We start from the raw sequence: 25,544 nt of genomic DNA, 5'->3' as shown, positions 1-25,544 counted from the left end.
GTGTTAATCGTGCACTGACTCTTGAGATGTGGTTTCGTGCTCAGGTCATACATAAGGTCAAACCTGGCTACAGGCAATGGCACCTGCAGCTTTTATTCACACGCTGTTGCTACTGCACTGAACTCCAGAGGGAATATTTTAACATTTGAATGTTGCCAAGCCGCAGTAATCTTTAGACAGTAATGCCGTTTGGGTCATCAACTTAAATCAGTGTCTGTGTTCTTTATAAAGGAAGCAGGACAAAAGTCAGCGGAGGTATTTGCTCGCTGAGTACTTTTACTGTAATTGCTTACATAGTCCTGTTTTTGTTTTTTGTGACGTGCGTCAATGGGGAACTGGACCAACGGGTATTTCAGAGTGCAACAAAACATGATCAGTGCCAACACTCATTCACGTCAAACAGCTCATTTACAAAGACAATGGATGTTTCTGAAGATGAGTGTTGATTACAGGCAGACACCAGAATTCAACCCAATTATTCCTAATATCCATGTGGCAGTAAACACTTTGGTGTGTCCCGTGGGAGACAATTATTGATATAATTGAGGCTGCAAATGAAAATGAAATATATTAGACCACCAGCAGGAATGCGAGACCCCCAGACCGCTCTATTTTAAGGCGATCCTTTGAGGATCACGCTGATAAATCAGCATATATGACTGTGTCAGGAGCTCAGAGATTTACTGAAAGGGAAGCCCAGCATTAAAACGACTCTTTGCTTTATTGCCTACTGTGCAGCCATAAAACATTTGCAAGGGAGGCTCTTGAGCCATCCCCCCCCCCCCCCCGCTCCCCTCTTCCTCATCAGTCAGATTGCCTCAAGGTGTTGTTTACCAATCTGTGTCTGCTGAGGGAAGAGCGTGAGTCAGAAACACCCCTGTGCACAAATGTTTAAAACCTGCAGGCGGGTGGACGGCGTGCAGCTGCACCTTTGACAGCGGCTACAAGCTTATCGGTTTAGGTGGAAGAGAGTTCCTCTCCTGGGTCATCGCGGTCCCAGACAGCATTTTGCTGCTCCTGCCTCTCTGCTGGACATATTTGACTGGGGTAAATATAGCTTGTTGGTTTTAACTTGAGCATAAACACAGATGTTGCAGAGGGTTTTTTTTTTTTTTTTTTTTCGCCACATGTTTGCCTGCGTCCTCCTCGTGGTTAATGCTGGTGCACGAGGGAGAGAGCTGCAATGGTGTATGGGCCGAACTCCCCAAGCACAGACCTAAGGATTTACAGAGCCGGGACTTTGAGAAAGCCAGACTTAACTGTTTGGGTTATTTCTCGGTTCTCACACGGAGAACAAGGCCACGAGGGAGAGGAAATTGCTGCGATAACTGGCCTAAGGCCTGCTTCATTCCTGAGCTCTACTGAATATAATCATTTTCATAACATTAAGCACTTATCTGGTAACTGGCTCCTTTGAAAGGCGTCCCTCCCACCTATATGCCTCTTTCTAAAGAGATTCATATTAAACGGTGGTTCGCTGCTGTAAGAAGCTGTTCATTATTCGCACTGTTATTCGGGGAGTAATCTTTGTTCTTCAGACACATGTGTTAATGTGAATTGTTTAAACAGATGAGAGGGAGAGCAGCAGCCAACATTCACTTCATAAATGTCTCTTTTTTCCCTTTATTTTTCCTGTCCCGGGGATTGAGTTTGCCTGCTTTTTGAAGCGGGAAGAAGCATGTCGCTACACCTGCTTCATGCATGTCACAGCTGAAGCTTTATGCACAGGTGTGCCCTTGGTGTGTGTGTGTGTCTGTGTGAGCGCTATGAATCCAAGACACTGAAACACACACACAGCAGTAATGGTCAGGAAAGAGGAAATCCTGCATAGCTGGCCCGGGAAACACTTCCCATTCTTGTGTTTTATGCAGTGAAGATGAGTAAATTAACTCTGAGTGCTGGGTCCAGCTTTGGATACCAACACCCACCCGTTCCTGTTGAAATTAAACCCATAACCCCGACCCCTAACTGAACCCTGCTGGGGTCTCCTTACCTGCTGCAGGATCTGGTTTTGACCCTGACATTTTTGTTAGTGCCGTTTCAGAGCTATGCAACCTGCAAAACGTGAAAAAAAGAAGAGATTTTCTCTGGTTTGTGGTCGTAAGCTCATCCACAGCGGTCCTAATCAGAGAAAATGGCCTGAAATGATCACTGGAACTGTTTTGAAAAGGCACATCAGACTCATTAATGGACTCTTGGCTCTAGTAATGTGAACAAAATAAAATAAATGACCAAGTAGAATAGTAAGTACACACAAAAAAACAGAATTTCCTGGAGATAAATCGTTGAAACTGTGGTTTTAATACATTTTCCTTCCAGGCCCCCATCCTGGAATCCTTCCAGGCCTCCTGAAGCAGTCATGCCTGCCTGATATCACTGTGCCTCCATCTGCACACACCACGATACAAATCCTCTCACTTATTCCATTTGAGCTTAGAAAACACGTGAAGGTAACTGTAGTTATTGCCTTATTGAATTTGATTTTAACCCTCATTAAATCCACTTTATAAAAACTTATGAGATCAGGGACACGCTTGAATAGTTTGGACTTGTTGGGTTATTACCAAGCGCTGACAAAAATGTTCCAAGTTTATGAGCATGTCTCACATTTTTGAGGGGACATCGAGTCACTTCCTGTGAAATGACCACTTCACACAGCTTGTTCGGGAATACTTCAGAGTTGTCTCATTGTTGTCTGCATCTAGGAACTATTTCTACCCACGTGTGCATTGGGAACCTTTGGGAAACATAGACGGATTTTAATGGTTCCCCGCTTCCCTTATCTTTCAGGATGTTGTGCTTTTTGCAGCCCGTTTGTCCCTTTTAATTCACAAACAGCTAAACACACACTTTCTCATGCATGTGCGGTCTCGGTAATGGGTGGGTTTGGGAGAGCTTTCGGTTGTTTTCAATTCTTGTGTCTCATTGTTGGATGTTTTGGGAAACGACATCAAAACTCAGCATCTGCTTTGCCTATTTCCTGTGTAGCCATGCTTGCACGTAGACACGTCTGTCCCGCTCCGGTTGCTCATCGTTAAAGAACACGCTGACGACAAATCTTACCGAAAAACCATGGCTTTGTCCATAATTGCATGCTGTGACCATCCTACAAATGCTTCTTGCCCCACTGTTTTCATCTTACTGTTTAAACACTTGCAGCTTGTGGAGTAATTCCTCTCAAATATAGATCTTCTTTTGCTCTTTTCTGGCAAATTATACCCGTCCTTCACCTCTGCAGTGTGAGGAGGACAACAACATTTAGCTGGTGTCGATCACCGCGCATCGTTAAAACCGCCAAGGAGCTTATTTTAATATTCAACGTGTTTCATGCAAAACTTGCGCAAACCCGGGCATTCCCATTTTCTTTGTTCCCAGCATCCTCGTGGGAACAGTTGACATGGAATGAGATTTTAGAGAAGATACGCCTGAGATTCTCTTGCTTGTGATGCGGTCCAGAAAAAGGATGACATCAGTGCCCAAAAATCCCGGTTCAGGTTCTCTGTTGTCGCATGATTGTAAGAAATACCCAAGCTAGGTCCAACTATGTCAGTGTCTCGGATCCATACATAAATGTGTCTGTTTAACAAGGCAATAAAATCAAATTTGTCATTTCAGGGTAAAGAAAATCCGCTTTGGATCATTTCAGCCCAGTAATGTAATTTGTTCTCGGTGTTTGCGCCGCTTGTACAATCTCAACAGTGATGTTATGACCGTATCGTTGATTGTTTGAAATCTCCGGTTAATGTTTTCCACTCTCCGCATGTGGCCTGAACTTTGGTGCTTGCAGATGACGCTCTGCCTGGCTGGGAATGATTACAGCCAACATTTGTTTTTGGTGAATATTTGAGCCGAACGACATCGGCGCCAGTGCTGGGTTTCCCGCCCCTTAATGCCAAGAATGCATATGCAGCAGGGAGAGCCTTGTGAAGCGTCCCATGGAAGCCACAGAGGTTTGGGTGTTTCTCCGCTCAGCTGTAAAGCCTGTTATCATCGTGGGAGAGGAGGGGACGGATGAGCTGATAATGTTTCGGGGAGTGATTCGACTTCACATGGGAGAAGGGATAGAAGGACGTTTGTAGGAGCGAGTAAAAGAGTCGCTTGTTACGCAGATAAAGCTGAGGCAATGCCCTTCGTCTCCACTTTCACGGCCTCGATTTGTCCCGGTATTTCTTGTCCGACTTCCCCACGACCCACGCGGCAGAGGTCCGAGATAACAGTGGCAGGTGAGACTCCACCCGAGGGGGAAACGAGAAAAGACCGTCCAAAAAACCACAAAGGAAGTCACAATGAAAGACAATGTGACTCTTCAGTTTCCCCCCAGAGAGCTGATGTAGGAGGTGTGAATGGGCAGAAGTGGTCTGTTGTGTGCACGTCGCTGAAGAGAATCTCTCTGCGAGACACCATAAAAGAGGCCGAGCGGTTTGTTGTCGTGCTGCAGCTACAGGTGTGTGGGAATGTGCTGAAGGTCAGTGCATTCGTCACCACACCCTGGAAGGAACTCAATTGACCCACTTCTTCTCTTCAATGGTGCCCAGAACGCAGAACACACCCCGCTTCCGCGAATATGCTCTTGTCTGCTTTGAAGCAGCAGTTGTAGAACTCGCCTCACCCATTTTGTTTCACCTCGATCTGTCTATTCACGTTGCCTCAGCTCAGGCTGTTACTCCTGAACCGCTACGCTTCTGGGTAGCAAAGGTCAAGATTCAAGTGACCTATCTCACTTGGCTATTTCACCATTGTAATTGTGTAGATCTTTTCATGTGTGTGAAGAACCCACGTATGGGTCCCTTCAATCCATCCATTCAAGCTGTCGTCTTTGCTGAAGCTAGATATCTAAATGACGAAGGATATATAGAAGCCTTGGATATATAGAAATGTACATATCGTCATATATTTTCATTTCTCACTTTGGCTGCTCTTGGCCTGGAAAACAAGAAGCACAGCGTGATCTTCGGCGTGAGCGCACACATGGCAGAACCACACCCTGGGCTCACACCATGCTTTTAGGAAAACAGAGAAAGAAAGAGGGCAGATTTGTAGAGGGATTTAGCCTGTTGCGACAATGCTCTGAACTAGTTAAGGCCGGGGCTGAGAAGCCTGTGGCTCGCAGGGTGAAAACGAGCAAAGTGTCAAGCGCGCAGTCCTTCAAGCTATTCTCGCTCCCGTTGCCAAGCAAAAGTCGGAGTAATAAAGTGACGATGATGCAGTGCAACAGTCCATCTGCCGGAGTTTAATTTGTGCCTGGCTGTAACAGAATTACGTTCAATTAGGCTGTTATTTCTGGCAGAGAATCCACTTAAAGGTTCTGATGTCTGAGGTTTGAGATCTCAATCAATGTGGAAAATTCTGATTTTGGCTCTACAACTGTCCATAACCAAGCATACGTTTGGGATCCTGCCACACACACACACCCACACACACACACACACACACACAGTGCTGGTGTGAGTTGAAAGAAGCCACACCTTTCTCCTCTAATCCTTTTCTAGTCGAGACAGCCCCTTCTTTATGAAGTCTTCTGAATAGACTACCTGCGCTCCCCACCTGCTTCTCTTTTGCAGAAGTGCGCGTTTCTCCATGTTTGTTTTTGTCCAGCGTTTGTGGCGAACGGCTGCGAGAGAGATTATAACTTGTATCGCATCAATTATCCACTGGAATTTGGTGTGTGGCCTTGTTTGAAGCAACGCGAGCCGTGCCAGTGTATCGGGAGTGTAAGAGGATATGTGTTATAATGACTTTGAAATTGAGGTGTTTAGAAATTCTGCCTGCAAAATGAAGATCATTATATGGTTGCGGTTGTTTTTATTAGTGGCGAGCATTTGGGTGCCAGAGATTTAAGTCGGCGATACTTCTTCACCGACTGCATTCTGTGCCTCTATTTTTACCTCCTCAGCGTGCACGGTAGTTTCTGCAGCCCACACTTAATGGACTCCCTGTACTTTTGTTTGCTCTCACCAGTCCGAGTCCTACAGGCAAACGCCGACTCGTCTCTGTGGGGGTTTTGGATCGCGCTGCAGCGAACCCAGGCCCGGCCCGTTTGAACACTACAGTTTCACTTGACTCATGTTACCGCGGTGTCTGGTTGAGGCCTTTGTGCGAGATCCGTGGGTCTGAGTGTTCAGCGTCGATCATCACGCAGGGCACGCACGCGTCAACCACAAATCGCCCACGTTTCAAGGTGCGAGTTTGCCTGACGCACGCTAAGATTTTGTTGCGCGCGTTATTAATTTGAACTCTGTCGACCTTGGCTCCCTGCTCGGCGGGACTTACTGTCTGGTTTGGCAGACAGAGGGGATGATGAAGAAGTGTGTGTGGGGTGGGGGTGATTATGAGACTAGGGGTGTGCTTTAACCCACTTACCACACCATCTCAAGGTCTCCTGCCAAAACGGTGAGCTTAGTGCTTTTAATCCTCTTTCCAGATGGAGCTGATAGTTTGTTGCCTGCAGCTGCTCTCTTGATTCTTTTTTATCCTTTCCTTCATTTTTAATTGTTTGTATATCCTAAGTTTTTACGGTAAGGTTTGATCCTGGCACACAGGGGTGTGTGTTTGCGTGTTTTGTCAGTGTCCAGGTAAAAAAACACTCCAGCCAACTAAATATTCTGGCTGTGGTTTGACGTGGGCCTCCTTTTCAGCTCCCTCAGTCAGAGAGGCGGGCATGTTTATTTTCCCCCCAGTGCACTGGTTTGTTCTGGGATGGTCTCTGCCTCGGGGGGTCAAACTGCCGACTAGATCATTCACCTCCTCTCAGTTCAGTGCTGCCATCAAACACCAGCTTTTCTTGTGCTGTGCTTGGGTCTCTCTCTTAATAAAAGGGGCTCATAATGTCACATTCCTTGCATTCTTTGTGCGCGGTCTTCCTTTTCACACATGTGTGGAAATGTTGCAGAGTCCCCCTCATAGTCACATTATAGATCACAGCGTATTACATTTGAAGAGTATTTTAGGTGGAGTTTAATGATGTGAGGAGACGGTGCAGGGGTGAGAAGAGATCCCGATTCAGAGGTGGGGGTGGCTGGAGATGCTACAGCACCACTGTCAGTGTAGGTTTTCGTCTCATCCTCCCTGCGCGTCATGGCAAAATCGGGGTCAGCTACGCTTCATCAGCGGCCAGTCACTCCTTGCTTCATCTCCACTTCCCGGGAAAAAAAAAATCAGTCTCACCATTCTCCGAGTCCCCTGTCAACCAACCTCTTCCTTCACGCTCACCTCTTCTCCGCAAAACTCTCGTACTTCATCTAACACGTACTCTCTGGGTAATTCCCTGCTTTATGCTTGTTAGGGGAACGGCCTGGCCAGATTTAAACTCAACAAAGGCTGCTTCAGTGCCTGAAAAGAGAGCTGCCTGAAGACCACGCGGAGAGAAGCGGAAGGTAACGATGGAGAACAAATTGGGGCTTTTATGCATAACATAAAATAAATCGGCGTGGCAAATCACAATGAGTGTTGTGACATAATACATTGTGCTGATTTTTCTTAAAAAACCAAAAATGTTCGTGTTGGCCGGGCACAGGCTCCTAACTCATGGCAGAAGTCCATTTTAGAAGCAAGCAGCACTGTGGTATGTTGTCTGGCGGTGCTGTGCGTAGTGCTCTGATGAGCTCAGGCAGCCATGGAAACTCATTACCATTTCATGAAATATCTTTGCCCCCAAAAGACCACATTGTAATTAGAGCTTTTGCGATGTACTATTGTACATCCAGAGAGGGACGGCGATCTGCTCTGAACTCTCTGGTGTCTCCTGTATAACAGAAAAGTTGGGTTATATTTGCATGTGCACATGGCGCCTCTAATTATAGAATTTAGTAGCTTGTGCAGTTTAATTTTACACACGGTGTCCAAAAACGTAACATAATGGTTGCAGTCTGCAGAGTGGGTTGCAGAGTGAAGTGGGCCGTGCGGCTTTGGCCATAAACTGCCGCAGTCTGAACTTCAGGCCAAGGTAATGTGGTAGGGAACCGGTGCTTGGGCAGTCCATGGTCAATATTTGCCTCAGCAAGTGCCCGGGCACTGGCTGTAGGACAAACAAAGGGCTGGGGAGCATGAGTCTCTTTAAGTGGCGGGCCTTTAAGCTCCAATGTTAAACCTCCTACAGCTGCCACCGAATATGTGCGACACCTGTTCCCCATGTTCTCCAGGTCTGTGTTTATAAAAAGCACCAGAGACGAACCACAGCACTAAGTGATTAGTGGGTGGCTACAGCAGAAGGTTCATTATACACGAGTATGTCTCTGTGTGCACGCTACTCCAGCACTTTATTTGGCATTATATTTGCACTGAGAGCTGTTGCTGAAAACACGGTGGACAAAGGCCACTTGGGCAGAAATGGATGTTCTTTTGTTTGTCACTTACTTGGTGCTCCCACCACAGGCTGGAATAGAAGTATTTCCACACCGGTACATGACTGTTAGCAAAAAATGAATAACAGTGTGACAGTAAGGATAAAACCTGTGTGTGTGTGTGTGTGTGTGTGTGTGTGTGTGTGTGTGTGTGTGTGTGTGTGTGTGTGTGGTAAACACACGTGGCACATAAAACAGCCAGCTTGAGCCATTACCCACACCTTTGTCGGAAGCTTCAGAAGGAGCCACACCACTCCAGATGTTTAACTTCATTAAACTACAATTATACATAATAACTGGAACATACAGGAAGCTGTTGTCTCGTACCGGCACATTAATCACGCTGAAACAAATCAATAGCGATCTGCAGCGTTCTGCCTTGAATGAGACTAAAGCAAAAGTCCCTCTTCAGTTTGGGTTTGTCCCGTGTTCCATCCAGTGAAGTCACACTGGCACGAAGGCGTGCGAGTGACTCACGGTGGAGCGAAACCCGATGGCCTGGTTTTCTCCAAGTCATTCCGTCTGTGCGCTGCTGCCATGAAGTTGTATTTCCTGTTATGCCAGGAGCTTCAGCAAATGGCTGCTTTGTTTTGGGGGTTGTGGGTTTTGGGCTGTTTGAACGTGTTTACTCTTCTGTGAAAGCGATAGGAACAGAGACAGAAATAAAAGGTTATAAAAAACAGTTTATCTTGGGGGGGGGGTGAACATGAAAGTGATGTCAGTGATGTTTTCTTTGTATTACTTCCAAGAGGGCAATAAGCATCATAGTCGTGTATTATTAAAAACCTAACACCATTTCACTGAAGAGTAAAATCAAATATGGCTTAATGAATGTGGCGTCATCCCTATAACAGTGTGATAGGCGGGGCCTCTAACATTTTTCTGCCTGGAGGTATTTGTCGTAGGATCCCGCCATTTTTGAAGTCCCAACTGAATAAAGAACTTGTCCGCACTTGTGTGCAATCGGTTTGGATTGGTTGAGTTTGCCGTGTTATCGCTGGATTTATTCCGCTTGTTCAAGAATGACTTTACGAGGAATACAAATACTGAATCACATCCATTTTCAAGCGTATTCTCTGATCTTAGACCTGGAACCTGGTGCTTCTTTTCTAACACTTGATAACCTTTTCCACATTTGATGCTCTCTTATTCTGAGAGTAACTTGATTTTGCACCCTTCCACCCACGCCGACTACGACTACCAGGCTTTTCCCAAACTTTGGCTCAGCCTAATGGGCCACTCTGATGCAAAGCCAGTTTTAATGAAAACGGTTTGTAGAAAACCCCAAATGAGCCCATCGTTTCATCCGAGAAACTACTGGCACCTCTTATCCACCTCTGCCGATATCTCTGAGCCACGCTGGCTGGACCAGCTGAGAGGGTCTACACGACCCGTAGCTAAACTCCTCCTTAATGGAGCTGGATGCCATGTTTTTTACCCAGCGCCCAAAGTCGGGGTAAAGACATTAATGACACCATTGAGGGCAGCATTGAATCTCTCTTTGGGGACCGACACATCATCCTTTTGTGGCGTTGGTTCCTGTGGGCGCTCCCATTGTCCTCCTTCAATGAGCTTCCAACTGTCTTTTCTTCAGTAGCATCATTTAGGGGGTAATCAAATACCGGGAGGGGGGACGAGGATCATGAGAATGAAGCTATTATAATTAAGAGTCCAGATCTTCTATTAGACGACTCTGTTCTTAAAAAGCAAGAAGTTTTTTTTCCCCCATTTTCTTTTCCAGCAAATGTTGCTACATCCAAGGTTTAAAATCTGTTGTTTAAAAAAAGACCCTCATTTGGCATTTTTGTGCCTTCAGTGATTAAATAATCTGTTTCAGTCAAGTGCATTGAGGAATGTACTTTAGGAATTTTTGGATTGAGGTTCACCCCATGTGTGAACCTCCCTGATCCGGTCACTGGAAGTGGCGAGAGGAACTCTTTAAGTCTGTTGCTTGGCTGGCTGTCCGGTCAGACTGCTGCTGAGAGAGAGCGCACATCTGTTTATGGTCAGGAGGCTGCAGGAGCACAGGCTACTAAATGGAGTAGAGAACATTAGCACACTCGGAAACCGGAGTGCTATTGAAGAACGTGAGTAGGAGCTGTTAACCCTGACCTATGAACTTTCATTTGAGGATGAGGATCATTAAGAGTACAAATGATTTATGTGACCTTTACGCGCTCTCTACCGGACTCGTCTGTGGGGTCCAGTGCAAATCGCTAATGATGAGACTCTTTTGTTTCTATAGCATTATTTTTGAAAGCACGAGCTTCCGGAGAACCTGCCTTGAATCTCTCCCACTTGTTTGACACTTCTCTCCTTCCTGCCGCGTCTGTCCCGACTGCTCGTCATCATTAGGTCTAATTATTCTGTCACTGCTGCGATTCAGTAGCAGGAGGAACCGGGAAATATCCTCTTATACAGATGTACACACAGGATATACTTTCAGCCTGCTTCCTGTCTGAAGTCACTAACTGGTCGCCCACGCAATACCTTGAGTTTGGCTTTGAGTCAGAAGTCTCCCTTTTGACCACACTGCAAGGCCAGTATCGCTCCCGATGTCCAAAATAATGGTGGTAAGACTTTGGAGAGCAAGTTGAACAAGCCTCTTGACTGAAAGCAGATCTTCACCAACCAAGTCAAGCCAAAAGAAGTGACAATCTGTAAACACGCCACTTTCCAGGTCCCCCCACACGGCCCGTTAACCCACGTTTGAGCCCGGAGACGCCGAAGCGGCAATGGCTCACCCGCCACTGCTGCCAGAGCGTGGAGTCGTTCGGCAGCTCTGCCGAGCTTCACTCACACGCGAGGCGGCGGTTAATGGCCGTTGTGCTAAACAAACTGAATTTGACAGATGTATTTGCTGTAGCTGAGTTCCTCTTACAATCTGTCCGGCGAGCTGTTAGCTCTTGAGTGAGCAAACATATTCCCGATTGTAAACCGCCTGTCCCCGGCGCTGCGAGCGCGAGCTCAGCATGTGGAGCAACTGTACGTTAGGACACTCGACTTTCTGCAGTGTTTGTTAGTGTAATGGTCTGTTCTAATCATAGTCATGTGAGGTTTTAGGATACGGAACGGAACTATTTAATATCATTAGACAGGAGGCACACAAAGATTTTGAATTTGGGTTTATTCCAGGAAAAACCAATTGAAAAACAATATTACATACTGGCCGACGAGCCCGCCAAACAATGCGATGAGCTAATTAATTATGTATTTTGATGGTGAATAATTTAAGAAAAAAAAGATGTGTTAAAACCTCACAAAGAATTCCCAGGAAGTGCTGCTGAATTATTGATTGAATTTTAACATTAAGCTGTAATGTCCTGAGTGCAGTCGTAAACATGCAGCTCTCCTGATGTTAATTCATTGTTGTGGAGCAGCTCTGTCCCGAAATGCTTCAACATCCCAAAGGTCAGAGGGTAATGAACAATTAGTATAACTGGATTTCACTCGGGTTCGACCCTCGCGTTAAGCATGTGGTCCCTTGCTTTTACAGTGGCCAAATATGCGTGTTTTCATCTGGAATGTGCTCTTCTGGCCCCCGTTTACATCAAAGATCCGGGATTCCCGTGTGTTCGTATTCAACAGACAGAAAGAAATCAATTGGCGTTGTCTGACCTGCACATCGCTGCACTGGAATGTGTCCCACAGTTGGGCAGATAAAACGTGAATCTGGCGCCCCGCAAAATGTAGATGATAATCGCCCCCCCCCCCCCCGACAGCCACCTGACGCCAGCAGATATGCCCAAATGCACCCGATGAATAGCTGCGCGTTGAAGAAATGACTTTGCTTTTCGTTCTGTTTGGGTCTAATGCGGCTCCCTTTTTATGACATTTTATGTAATCGGAGATGGAGTCTAGATTGACCAGATTTAGAAAATGTATGGAATTTGCCAGCTGTGCCAACAACAGGCAACAGACGCTGACAGGTCTGTTGATCAGCATACTTTGTCAACCACAAGCATTCTGTGTTTTAAGAGTTTAGAACCTACTGAACGTGCACCGATGGCTGCGCGGCATGTGGTCAGACAGGTAAGGCTGGAGTAGGACTTCAGCTGAGAGCATTGAAGGGCAATTACAGCACCACAAAATGGCAAAGATCGCTCAATTTTTATGCCAAATACAAAGAATTCTGTCTTTTGGGGAGGGGGGGGGTTGCTTCGCTAAGTTGCTCGTGTTTTATTACTGCTTTATGTGTTATTTGCAGTTCTGCTGGCTCAGGCCCGGTCCTGGTAGCCTCAGGCCTGCTGCCTACATCATCCATCTTTTGGCTGGTGCACTTAAGTTCCTATGGCAACCAGCACCAGCAATCAAATGGATATCTGAGTGGGTTTGAGTGAAAGGAACGCTCACTATTTTTACCGTCACCCTAGCTATCTCTATCGACATCTATCTTTTTTATCTTAAATTATCTTAAGCGTGAGTTTTAAATGTTGAAACAAAGCCCAACACATTGATGCTGTTACCTATACATATTACAGAAGCGGGAAAAACTGTCCTGAAATGCAGTTTTCTGTTTGCATTTCCACACTGAGAACCGAGGTCTATATTAAGTTCTATTAATTGCTACTTAACTGCACAGACAGACCAAATGCTAATTCGATTAGCTCTCACTTCTACAGCAGCGCAGCGTGTTTCTCTTGCTAATGATAGTGTTTTTATGCTCACTCCACCGTACTGAGCTGATCCTGATTGATCAGTAATGCTTAGGGGTGAATCTGAGTGTAACGCCCCCCACCCCCCTCAGGACAATATGTCTGCGGCCCCTCCCTGGCCCCATTCAGCCCTTTTTCTTCATGTCCCAGTTGTACTTACAGTCCTCTGCCTTTGTGCTCATGAACTCTAACATGTGTGCCTCTATCTCTGTGCCCCTCACTCCTTCTTTATGCTCCTTTATTAATAATATTTGAAACATTATTTTAAAATATTGTGTGAGGATTAAAGAAGATGAGGTTGCGTGCAGTCCATAATATTGAGGAACGGTGAATTTTCAGGAAAGTTTGCTTAATTGTAATAAGGTTGGGCTGTTCCAGCACTGCAGAATATCATAAAATCTGACTAAAAGAACAAAAAAATTCAGTGGTGTTTATTCCTCTTGATATCTAAGCTAGCCTTTGCCCGTGCTAAGGTATTAACAGTATAGATTCAACACGGAGACACTGCCGAGGGCATTTTCTGCCCAGACCCCTCGAACAATAGACATGTCTGTACGGATGACCTGATGAGGAGCGTGGAACTGATTACAGCTGCTCCGTGGAAACACGCAAACATAACCTCAATTAATGCAGAACAGACCGTTAAAGAGTGTGTGTGTGTGTGTGTGTGTGGCCAGTACCGTTACTGTTGGAAAGCCACAACAAATAAGGACTCAAAACAAGAAATTATGAATATGTCATTCACCAAAACGGCCGTTGTAATAATTGTTTACTCCGTCAGATTTTGAATTCCATCTCTTGCAGCGTCATATCTGGGGATCTGGAATCTGCACAGAATGTTTTAAAAAAAATTGGCTTTTTCTTTGCTATTTCTGTGTCTCACTTCCTGGATTAGGCAAAGCTGCAGTTTGTTACAAAAATAGGCAACCTGGGGTGTAAAAGTCATGACACAATTTTTCACTGGGCACTTTTTGCTCCCTTAACTGAATTTGAAATGCTCATAAAAATGTTTATGTTGATAATCATGGTCAAACGCAACCTTAGTCTAACTTCCTCACCAGAGGTCTTATTTCATGCTGGGCAGACGGGGAGATCGAAGTGACATCGGTGACATTAGTGGGATTCAGCCGGATAGATGGGAATGAGCGGAGACAGTGACGGCGGGGTCAAGGGTGACTTGGGGAGAGTGAGTAGAAAGGAAAGGATGTGACAAGGAGAGTGCTGCTGTTGGTAAAGCTGAGGAGGAGAGACCTGGCCTCCAGATAAGACAAACCAGCCCAATTTTGAATGTGGGAGACGGGATCCTTGTGGACTAGCTGTGGTTAGCATTCAGTATTTAAGCATTTCATATATCATCAGTGCTCTACAGCTCCATTGGCTTGTCAGTCTTTCACCACGTCAGACTGTTCAATTTTGTTTTGAAGAGAGATTTGAAGCCATTAGAACTAAAATGCTTTTCTAAAACCTGTTTTAAATGGCCTCAACACTTTTCTTATGGATAGGTCACCCAGGTTGAAGTCAAGGTCATCCCAGATCTCTCAGCCCCTTCTGGAGTCTGAGCTATTTCAGCTGTGGGGGCACGAACGCTGGATATGCCGCTCTCGCCTGTGCTGGATTGGGTTTTAACACAGCGCCACGCTTCTTTTTATCACATCTCTGCCGTCTGCCAGTCATATGTACTGCCATCTGTTCCCCATACAGCCTATAATCTAGCCAACGCTGCTGCGTTGTTTACTTGATGGAAAGAATTACATTAACTAAGACTGATATTTTATGCTGCTGCGTTTGAGATCGTGCGTCTCAAGTCATTTGCCTGAAGGGATTGGGATTGTTTTGATGATCAAGGGGAACTTTAATCAACTGAAACCAACATTTAGCCTCAATCCAAGATAAAATAATCATGTCATGTCAATGTTAATATTGGTAATAAAATTATGGTATTTAATCTCTTCAAGATCACATGTTAATTTCTAAAGAATATGAATCCTCAACGGTAAAAACTGGTGTTTCCCTTTCAGCAGTTTCGGACTAATTTGCTTGTGCCTACTTAAAAAACCTTTATTTGCAGAGCATCATCCTTGTTATGACTTGAGCAGTCTGCCGACCTCTTTTCTCACACTGCTGCAGCTCCTCCACACAGGGAGCGCTCATTCCTCTGGAAGCCATGTTCCTCTGCTAACTCTGTCATTACTACATCTAAATAGTGTAATTACCAGTCTTGGTGTGTGTTTGCGGTGCCAGAGCCAAGCCATCGACTCAAAATGGGTGTGTAGGGAGAGGGAGAGCATGGTTGGGAGAGATGGGAAAGTAAAAAGAGGGAGGTTCGTGCCAAAAAACGATTACGATTGATCTGTAATTAAGAGGAATTAAATTCTGTTCTTTGAAGTCTAGTAAAAAATGTGTATTGGATATTTTAACAGCCTCTTTTCCATTTTTAAGTGTCAGTTCTGTTTTAGCGAGCAAAACCTTGTGACATTTTTGTCACACACGATTATCCGAGGGGTCATCATCCGCTGACCTTCCACATACACCAGGTCAGACATTGAGTTTAGTCTTTTGTTTTACACCCAGACAGCGTAACATAATGGATTTACACGATCAGACAAAATTGGGTCCAGATTCCCATTGGCGGTGTGGACTTCTGTTAAGCATTTGTAGTCTACCGGCTACAGAGTCTGAACGAACTCGCTCGTAAAGATCTGTACACACACTTTCCATTGACTCTCTCGTCGGGCCCGTCAGATGTATAATGAAGCCATTCTGCAGCTCCTGCAGCTGGGTTGGATAATCTCAGATGGAGCCCGATCACATGACGGTTATCTGAATGAAGAGGGACTCTGTCAGGAAGCACAATCCGAGCCGGAGACTTTGGCCGAAGCTGCCCGTGGTTCTCCTGAAATGAAGAAATGATACATTTGTGCGGTTGTAGAACTAAAGAGAGTTTGTGTTCGCCATGAATGAGTTCTATTCATGGCCTCTGTTGTCTTGTACTGGAAAAGTGAATCAGTAATGTAATCTCAGGGCCAGAATCGAATTCAGCAAGGACTAATAAAGTGGGGGGGGGTCTTTACACAACACCCGGAGCTGCTTTAACAACAATGAGAAACCATACTTCACCACTGAGGAAGCTGTAGAGACTTTATCAAGCTTGTTTTGGTAAATGGTGGGTTTCTGTTTCCTCTGAGTAAACGTCATGATTTATCATAATGCATGAAATGGCTGCAGGGAGTCGTGGTGAGATGAACTTTATGGCTAAATGTACAATGTAGTGCAGAGAAATGGGTGCATGATCTAGAGTCATGATGTAGGAATATGAGCTTGTGTGAATATTTAGGTGTTGCTAATGTGTTATTCATTGTGTAATTGTGCAGCATTTATGGTTTCAATGACGTTGTCTTCTGCTGGACTAATATACTGAAACCAATCTTATTGAATGTTCTGTTCATTTCATTTTCACGAAACATCAGTCGTTCTTTCCAAATGCATCAGAAACATTCACTTGCCTTTTTATTAAAAACTCAAGAGTTGTGCTAATTATGGCTTTTAAAAAAAAATAATGGTCTTTTGAGCATTGGGTGTTTCTTTAACATAGATATGTCAAGAGCAGGTAGATATTCAGCAGCAGTGAAGCACCATCCCGTTGATCTGATTTTCTGCTGCTTATCAAATGTTGGATTGTGTTATTGATCTTTGGTTCCTTCCTCTACAGGTCTGCCTTTGACTTGTCCAGAGTTCAGAAGAAGGGACTGGTCCTGCGTCAAGCTGGTCCTCAAAGGGAGGTGAAATGGACCAATGCTTCTGAGAGTTAGAGGCGCTGTTATCATCACCTGAGAGTGTAGAGGGCCTGTCCTGTCCCTCTGTGCCATCACCCCTCCTGACATGGGCTGCCAGTCTTCTACCTCCCTGTCCTGAGCTCTCCTGGGGTGCCATGAGTAGCTACAGAGACAGAGGGGTCACATGCACTTCCTCAGACCTCCTGGATGGAGGAGGAGGTTTGCCCCAGCATGGTCAGTTTCACCACACTGCGAATGGGCACCCTGCTTCTGGGCTCCCAGATCAGGGCACCCCTTCACGTGTTTCTGTGCGTCCAAAAATGGGCGTCCGGGCACGGATTGCAGAATGGCCCCCACGCCGTGCTCAGTCCAGGGAGTCCCTGCTTGAAAACGGGCAGATCGGCAATGGCAGCAGCCACTATGGGGACGACTGCTCCACATCGGTTTCCTCAACTCTTCTATCGTCTGACACCGGATTGGTGAGAGGCGGAGTCGCCAGGTTGCCACGTCGGCGGTCTAAGGATGTGGAGTTCCGTGCAGCAGGGTTCGGAGGGGATAGAGGTTCGCCTTTGAGTCTGAGAGTGCTCCCGCCATTAAGACAGCGCTCAAACAGTGAACTGACGCTGAGCGAACAGGATGAAAATGAGGTAAGTTCTCGTTTGGGTGTGTAGTCCCAAAGTCCCAAATGGTTTGTTTTGAATACAACTTTAAATTTGATATTCTGTCCCTCTCTGCTCCAAGGTGGAGAGTCGTGGCGTTGGAGGAATGAGCAACCTGTTCAGAGAGTATGGCAGCACCTCCTCCATTGACATCCAGGGCATCCCTGAGCAGAGCTTCTTCGACATGCTCAGTCAGTTCCACCAGGAGAGGCCCGATCAGCGCAGCTCGGCCCCCGTGCACCTCGGGGAACTACTGCGCGCCCCGGGCTCCACACCGAGCGCGTCCCTTCCTTCTGCTCTCTCACCTGGTCACACAGGTGGAGATGACAGGGGGGCAGGAAAGAAGGATGGAGCCGAGAGGGTGAGGAAGAAAAGCGGAGGGACGGAGTCGTCGCTGGGCACGTCCTCTTTGTTCCGGAAACTGAGAAGCGCTAGTCGCACTGAACTTGATGGAGGAAAAGGAGAGGCCGATGATGGAATAGGGCGGAATTCTGGAGACGCCTTTAAACCGTGGGTGTGCTCCAAAAGCTTCGTCCACTTTGATGCTCAGAGCATCCTGTTTGACCTCCATGAGGCAGCAGCGCAGCGGGCATACGCAGCACAGAGGAGGAACACTGCCACCGGGGCTTCAGCAGCCTCAGTGTCCCTGACCATCTCCAGATCCTCAGCCGCCAGTGTGAATGAGCCAGTTTACTCCAGCATAGAGGATCTGACCCTGAACCCTGAGACTAGCTCCTCAAACCCCTCTATGAGCATGGACCCCCTGGATCGGCCTAATGGAACACATAACCAAAACCCACTGCTCCTCTGCTGTCCCCACTTCCTCAACGAGACGGGTGGGGATGGGGAGCGCAATATCAGCTTTCTCAGCTCTTCAGCAGAGAGAGGAGGAGATAGAGGAGGAGACGGAACCAGGAGCTGGTTGAGGAAAAGCAATTCTAGTCTGTCTGTGCTAGAGGTGCCGACTGAACAGCAGCAATTTTCAAGACTCGAGAAGCTAAAGCTCTACAGCATAGAGCATGTAGACCTTGGGGCCAGGTACTACAGGGACTACTTTCTCAGCAAAGGTACTTTGAGATACATTTGCATTACTTTAGATTCACATGTTAAATCATAATTGCTTCTGGATGTTGACATTAGTAGAGAGGCCACATTGCCCCTAGGCGGAGGTGGATACCCACTCATGGTGACCCATCCAGGGTGGATTCTTGCATCTCACCTGTTGGATAGGATCCAACCCCCGTGATCTGGATTAGCAGTGTGATTGTGATTGCGACTGTTCAGAGAAAAGAATAGATAGATAGGATAATAGGATAGATAGTCTTAATCCCAAACCAATGGTCTAATTTTAAAAACATGTTACGTCTTTAGGTATTTTGTAAACAAAGCAATTAGTAAATTGTAATTCCCCTACCAGCTGTTTGGGGAATCAAGCTCAACTACTAATATTATGCACAGAAGCATCACTGGGTCATCTTCTACACAATCATTTAATTTAACTCTGTTTTAAATCTGATTTCAGCGCATGTGTTTGAGTTAGACATTGCTGGTCTCACGCCTTCAGAGCTGCATGTGAAACTTCCCCTCGGCTAGCATCATCTGGCTGCACCCTAATTAGTGACAGATTCTGTTAGGAGCACATGTGTGCAAGCAAGCGTGTCAATATGCGCATGAGATGGAGAGAGGCCTGCAGCCACACAGATAAAGGTTATCATTCCAAAAATATGTCCATCTGCTGACTCATTTCCTTCTACGTTCCTCCCCCAGAATGCAACTGTGATTGTATGTGTGCGTGAGCTGTGACATGACGCGTCAGAAAGCCTCATCTAAGGCCTGACATTCTCACCACAGGACATGGCATGCAGGCTTAGCCAGCCCGAGTCTCCTAACATGAATGTTGTCCCGGTTCTTTGCAGTCGGGGGGGGGATGGAGGAGGAGTCCTTCTAAAGCCCGAGTCCTCCTTGTGTGTCTGAGGAATTTGTCTTTTCACTCCAAACGGCCTGTGGTGTTGGCATTACCACAGCTTAGCCACAGAGCTTTGAGAGGAGAATATTGCAAAGGCTCCTCAACCGCGTTGATGGCTTCACGGTTAATCTTTTTGGATTCATTGGAGACGTATGAAAGCATATTTGGTCATTTGCCATGTTTATAAAACAGAAGAAAACTCTTTATCTTACTCCCTCCATTTATCATTAGCTGAACAGTTTTATGTCCTTTGAGTAATGCTTTGTGTTAGTTAAATTGATTATTATTTTTTTTAATCACAGGGGTATTGATTACTAGATAACATGTCATTATCTGAGTCATGTCCTTGACTTAATGTCCCCTTTAAAGACTACTGACTATCTTAGTCAGTCCCATCAGTCATGTTGTCAGCCACCTCTTATCGGTCTTATCAGAAGATCTTGAAGTTTATATATCATAATGTATTACGGTACTCGTTTGTCTGATAAGCTTAAGAAACTGATCCAGAGAAATTGACATTTTCGACCTTTATTTCTTGATTTGGACTTAAAAATAAACGTAAACTTTAGGTATGTGCATCTCATACGAAAGCATTTTTTTCTTCATCTACCACCAGAGCACTCCAACTACTTTGGGACAGACGATAAACTTGGCGCCGTGGCAGTGAGCATCCGCAGAGAGAAACTGGAAGACACCAAAGACCTAAAAGACCAGTACCAGTACCGCCTCATTGTCAGAACAAGAGAGGTATGCACTGATCTGCTGATGGTGGGTTTCCTTGACAATGAGTAATGACACGTGTGTGCAGGTTTAACTTAATCCCTAATCTACATTACTCTAATGAAGCCATCCAGTTAGGCTCCTACTGGTGATCCTCCTCAGCCTTTCTGTTGGTTTACACCACCCCTCCTACCCCCTCGCCCCACTTTCCCCTTTTTGCGAGAGGAAAATTCCACCTGCCCATCCTCAGCATAAAGCCAAACCAAACATCATTCTGTTCTGGCCCCCTCTCAGAGGTAGCGCACCCAACCACGTCTGTGCACTGATGGATGAGTTAAACACTTGTAATGTGGTTAGTGACAGGATGGGGATTGATCAAAGGGTGTGACTTTGATCCAGTAATGTCTACTTTACATCAAGTTAAGAGATTCTTTACAGGGGGTCCAATAATCATTTGGGCTACAATTCACATGAAACTAGAATATAATTAGACACAATTACTTGTTTTTCTGGAAACAAAGCAGAATAATTTTCTCCATTTCAGCCCCTGATGAGCTGAATTAAAGTGGTCTTTCAATCTCGATAGAAGCTTGTTAAGCTCTTTAAACCGCAGCATTTTCTTCTGATCAGTTTTTGTGCGCTGCCTCTATCTGTTGTTTTTAGCCGGATTACATGGCTGCCTGGCCTCATCACCTTAGCTGTTTCAACAAAAGAACCTCTCCACCATCTAAACACACAGAACTCGGCTAACAAACACAACCAGCGCACTCAGACCTACTGTTCCCACACAGAAAGAAAAAAAAAAAACCCGAGATTGATTGCAGCCATTATTCTCTCCCACTCAACCCTCAGCTGCTCTCAAATATCCTTCACCATAAAGTCTGCCATTTAATTCTGTTGCAGCGCTGACAAAGCAAGGTGAGGAAGACTTCCTCTGCCTCCTCCATCACACATTTATAAATTCGGCCCTCTGGCAGGGCTGCTAAGCATCGCTCGCTGTGGCGCACACACCGTGGTGACACCTCTGAAACAGCTATATTGTGTCAGTCAGGTTTTTATTTCTAAGCGGTGTTTCTGAGGTTGGAATGTCTGTCTACCTCCTGCCGGCTCCAGAGTTTTTGGCATGCATTTTTAATGAATCACATCGGTGTCTGTAGATGTGTTGAGTGGGGAAAAAGCACCCCACTCCTCAGGGGTCGGTGTCCACTGGAGCACTAGTCAGAAACAGATATGCGCTTTACTGTTGTTGGAACTATAGTAGATTTATGTCACAAGACAGGATGAGTTAAAAGCCTCTGCACATAAATTTTGATGCTGTTAGATGCATGTTTTGACTTGACCTGAGTATTTTTCTGTTCCTGTTGGGAGGTCTTTGAAGGACTCCAAATAATTGAAGATGCAATAAACACTTCCAAATGAATAGACAAATAATGGTGATAAATCCTCCTGGATGCCGCTGAAACCAAACAACACAGACTCGACTAAGAAGAAAAGCATACTGTACTTATCTGCTATTTCTGGAACACTCTGCCTTAGGGAATACATATATTATGGTATAATAGACTAGTGGAGCCAGACTAACAGCTCCAAATTGAAAAATTAATTTATGGTAGACATTGTTTACATCCCGGAGGCTTGACACAAATAAACGAATGTATGGAAACCCAGTGGTTCTTTATTTTATGGTTGACAGTGTTTTTTTAGCAAGCAACTTGTGGGTGTGGTTATGAATTTAGTTATGACGGGAATGTCCGTGGGTGTCCTCAGAAAGATACTAATGTGTGCATGTGTTGCAAAGTGTTCTTAATCCAAACCTGGCCTATTACTGCTTTCCTCTGTGTTCTGATATCACACATATGCTCCTGCCCACCTTTAGCTTGTGACACTGCGAGGCACTATTTTAGAGGATGCAGTGGCGTCTACAGGAAGGCACGGCACCGTGCGGGGTCTTCCACTCAAGGAGGTTCTAGAACAAGTCGTCCCTGAGCTCAGCATCTCCTGTTTGAGGCTGGCGCTCAGCACACCCAAAGTCACTGAACAGCTCCTCAAACTGGATGAACAGGGGGTGAGTTCTGCATTTGTATTTTATAGCTCTGAAATTCAGATGTTTATCGCTGTAGCGACAGAGCCTTCATTGTGGTTTCATCTGTCTACGAATTTGAACAGATGCGGCTCCCCAGATAGTTTGTACAAACATGCCAGAATCTGTGTAATGTGTGATTCAGTCCATTCAGGGAAAGGCCAGTTGAGCCGGGCGTGGTGCTTTTGAACCGTAAAAGTTTTAATGTTTAGCCTTGTTATTTGTTTAATGCGTACCTCAGCGACCCCATCCATGGCTGGGTGGTTTGCACAGAAAGAACAGTTTCCAATGTGTTACAGAATATTTTATGGGTTTTGAAGTGGCTTATTAACTGTGAAATACTGTTATCACTGCTTCTTTACAGTTGAGTCAGAAGCACAAGGTGGGTGTTCTGCTCTGCCGTGCAGGCCAGAGCACAGAGGAGGAGATGTACAACAATGAGGAGGCGTCGCCTGCCTTCTCTGCCTTCCTGGAGCTGCTGGGGGAGCAGGTGCTGCTGAAAGGATTCACCAAATATGCTGCACAGCTCGACACGAAGAGTGAGTCATGCTAAGAACATACACGTAAATCTTTTTTTCTCTTTTATGTTGCTTTTACGGTTGTTGGAAGTTGGAAATGTCACCCAAGCTGGTTGCAAAGCACCGTCGTTATCTCACTTCTGAAAATCATCCAGGTCGGAATAATTTAGATAAAGCAGACGAGCCAATGAATATCATCAAAAAGGTCAAAGAATAAAGGAGTGAATAGACAGAAAGCCTCAAACCAGTCATGCTCAAATACAAAAATCCCCTTTGGGATTTAGAAAAGCCACCAGTGTTTAGTCTTTGTAACTGTTGTGAATTTAAATCCATTACCTCTGTTGTCTAGCCGATTCTACAGGCACCCACTCCCTGTACACCACCTACCAAGGCTACGAGGTCATGTTCCACGTCTCCACCATGCTGCCGTACATGCCCAGCAACCCTCAGCAGGTGAGAGCTTTAAAACCTAACCAGCACTGTCGCCTAGAACTGGAGCTCTCTGTGTTTATGCATTTAAAATTGAAATACTGTACACATGATTGGTGAAATGATTTTCGATTAGTTGCGGTTGTATGTTCCAGGAAATGGTAAAGAGACTGGATGTGACTTAGATCAGTCAGTTATTCTGGGTCGTGTCTCTCTTGCTGCTTCTTCAGCCCTTCCCTTGTTGACTTCCTAGAGTTTCTCTTGTTATTGTGTGTTTACAGCATGTTTATAACCCTTGATTGTTGACCTTTGTCTAAGATCGCATTTGCAATGTGTGTATATTTAAGTTTCTTGAAGTATTTATGTGAGACTTCCAGATGTGAACATTCAAGTAGAATATCTACAGTATAATAGACATTTTTCTTCATCCTCACCAAATTATTTTTCTTTACATGTAAACTTGTACCGTCATTATTACACCCAGCTTTATTGACGAGTAAAACGAGAAGTTTGTTCAACAGTATTAACCCTCAACGTCCGCTTCATTGTATAAATGGCACAATAACTCCATCCAGAGGATGAGAGGCTGAAGTAGTTCTATGTTTGTAGATGCACTGCTCAGATTAGCCTATAGGTGGCGACAGGCACTAGTAAAAAATAAGATAAATAAATAACTGCAAAGAGCAGCAGCAGTTCCTTCAGTGTCTGAACACAGCTCGGTTGTGTTTATTACGGTGGGAAATTTGCTAAAATGAGTTTATTAATTTTTCCTTCGTATATAATCCGAGTTTTCAACCATCAGGGTTATTTTCCAACGTCTCAAGACAATGAGAGTATTGGTGTGTAACAAAAGAGCGCGATAATATCAAACGGCACAGAGAACTGTGATTCTGGACTTATTTCTATTTTCCTGTCTTTGACTTAATTCAGTTGTAACAATGAGAGCTATGCGCAGTTCAATATATATTTGCTTCCCTTCTCTTCCCTCAGCTCTTGAGAAAGAGACACATCGGGAACGACATCGTCACCATTATCTTTCAGGAGCCGGGAGCGTTGCCTTTCACCCCACAAAATATACGCTCGCACTTCCAGCACGTGTTCGTTATTGTCCGCGTGCACAACCCTTGCTCTGAAAATACCTGTTACAGGTAAATATTGAGCGCAGAACCAGCACATAACAATCATAGAAATGACGGTCACATTTTAAATCCTTCCTCTCTCGTCTTGCCCTTTAGCGTTGCTGTAACGAGGATGAAAGACGTGCCCCCCTTCGGCCCGCTCATCCCCAATGGCGTTACCTTTCGTGACCCAGAGACTTTTCGTAACTTCCTCCTAGCCAAAGTCATCAACGCAGAAAACGCAGCGCACAAGTCGGAGAAGTTCCACACCATGGCAACTCGTACAAGACAGGAATACCTACGCGACCTCGCCGAGAACTACGTCAGCAGCACGCCGCTCGATTCGGCCGGCAAGCTCAACAACCTCATCTCCCTGGCTTCCAAAAAGCGCGAGCGCTGCAAGGCGAGGGAGGGAGCGGAGCTGGGAGCCTCAGGGGCCGTGGCCTGGAGGGTCCAGGCCCAGGACTTCAGTGGTGGTGGAACAGAGCTCCCCTGTGCTTTGGGCGTTTCAGCGGAGTTTATCCTCCTGATAGACTGTTCCACAAAAGAGGTGGTGTTTAACTGTTTCTGTGCCGACGTGATTGGCTGGACACCCGAGCGGCTGGCACTAAAGATCTTCTATGGCAGAGGAGATCACATCGCCGTGCGAGTACCAGAGGGCTGCGCTCAGGACATCAGGGAGATGGTGCAGAGGTTAAAGGTAAGAGAGTGGCAGGTGGAAGCTCACATTCAGAGTTTTGGGATATTTTAAAATTGTTCTGTAAAGGCGGGGGCCGAGCATCTTGAGAGAATGCTTTGTATTCCAGATTTTCCTCCCTCTTTAGATTCAAAACCAAGCAGTGCGTTGCAGATGTAATTATGCGAATTTGCTGTCATGGTGATGTTATTTTGAATTATGCTAAATGCTAGAAGGACTGTGTTTATGTCACGATAATCTGTGGAAAATACAATAACCTCCTGGAAAAAGTAGATATAGTTTATAAATGGGATAATTTTTCCAAATAAAAACACTGGATGTTAAAGCTAAAAGCTTCTTAAGGAATCGATCCTGCATTGATAGTAGCAATATGTTGCTACACAGTAAATATTTTTGTTTCTCTATCGTGCCCTTCCTGCCAGTCACTGACCATGGGCTGTGAGACTGTCGATATGACTCTAAGGAGAAACGGACTGGGACAGCTGGGCTTCCATGTTCGGCTGGACGGCACTGTGGCTGAGGTACTGTCAGATGGCCCATCCAAGATCTTGGTCACAAACGCGGTTGTTCCAAACCCTTATTTTTTCCGG

The 25,544-nt window shown here is 45.5% G+C and overlaps 1 protein-coding gene across 2 annotated transcripts in view; it reads left to right on the top strand.

The window, feature by feature from the left end:
- Positions 1 to 25,544, top strand: part of sipa1l3 (signal-induced proliferation-associated 1 like 3) — a 34,557-nt gene that overhangs the window by 1,194 nt on the left and 7,819 nt on the right. The window contains exons 2-11 of one of the 2 annotated variants that reach the window (XM_029843256.1): positions 7,283 to 7,373; positions 16,704 to 17,414; positions 17,509 to 18,493; positions 20,009 to 20,139; positions 21,989 to 22,177; positions 22,557 to 22,731; positions 23,060 to 23,163; positions 24,130 to 24,287; positions 24,375 to 24,957; positions 25,377 to 25,475. In XM_029843256.1, coding sequence (XP_029699116.1) covers positions 16,923 to 17,414; positions 17,509 to 18,493; positions 20,009 to 20,139; positions 21,989 to 22,177; positions 22,557 to 22,731; positions 23,060 to 23,163; positions 24,130 to 24,287; positions 24,375 to 24,957; positions 25,377 to 25,475 — 2,916 coding nt within the window. In that variant the 5' untranslated portion in view covers positions 7,283 to 7,373; positions 16,704 to 16,922. The remainder of the gene's footprint in view (positions 1 to 7,282; positions 7,374 to 16,703; positions 17,415 to 17,508; positions 18,494 to 20,008; positions 20,140 to 21,988; positions 22,178 to 22,556; positions 22,732 to 23,059; positions 23,164 to 24,129; positions 24,288 to 24,374; positions 24,958 to 25,376; positions 25,476 to 25,544) is intronic. The other variant, XM_003968422.3, reaches the window with a different exon arrangement.

Source organism: Takifugu rubripes, chromosome 11, assembly GCF_901000725.2.
Source record: "Takifugu rubripes chromosome 11, fTakRub1.2, whole genome shotgun sequence".
Taxonomy (NCBI): domain Eukaryota; kingdom Metazoa; phylum Chordata; class Actinopteri; order Tetraodontiformes; family Tetraodontidae; genus Takifugu; species Takifugu rubripes.
Note: the sequence above shows the minus strand (reverse complement) of the source record. Positions and strands in the feature narration are given on the sequence as shown.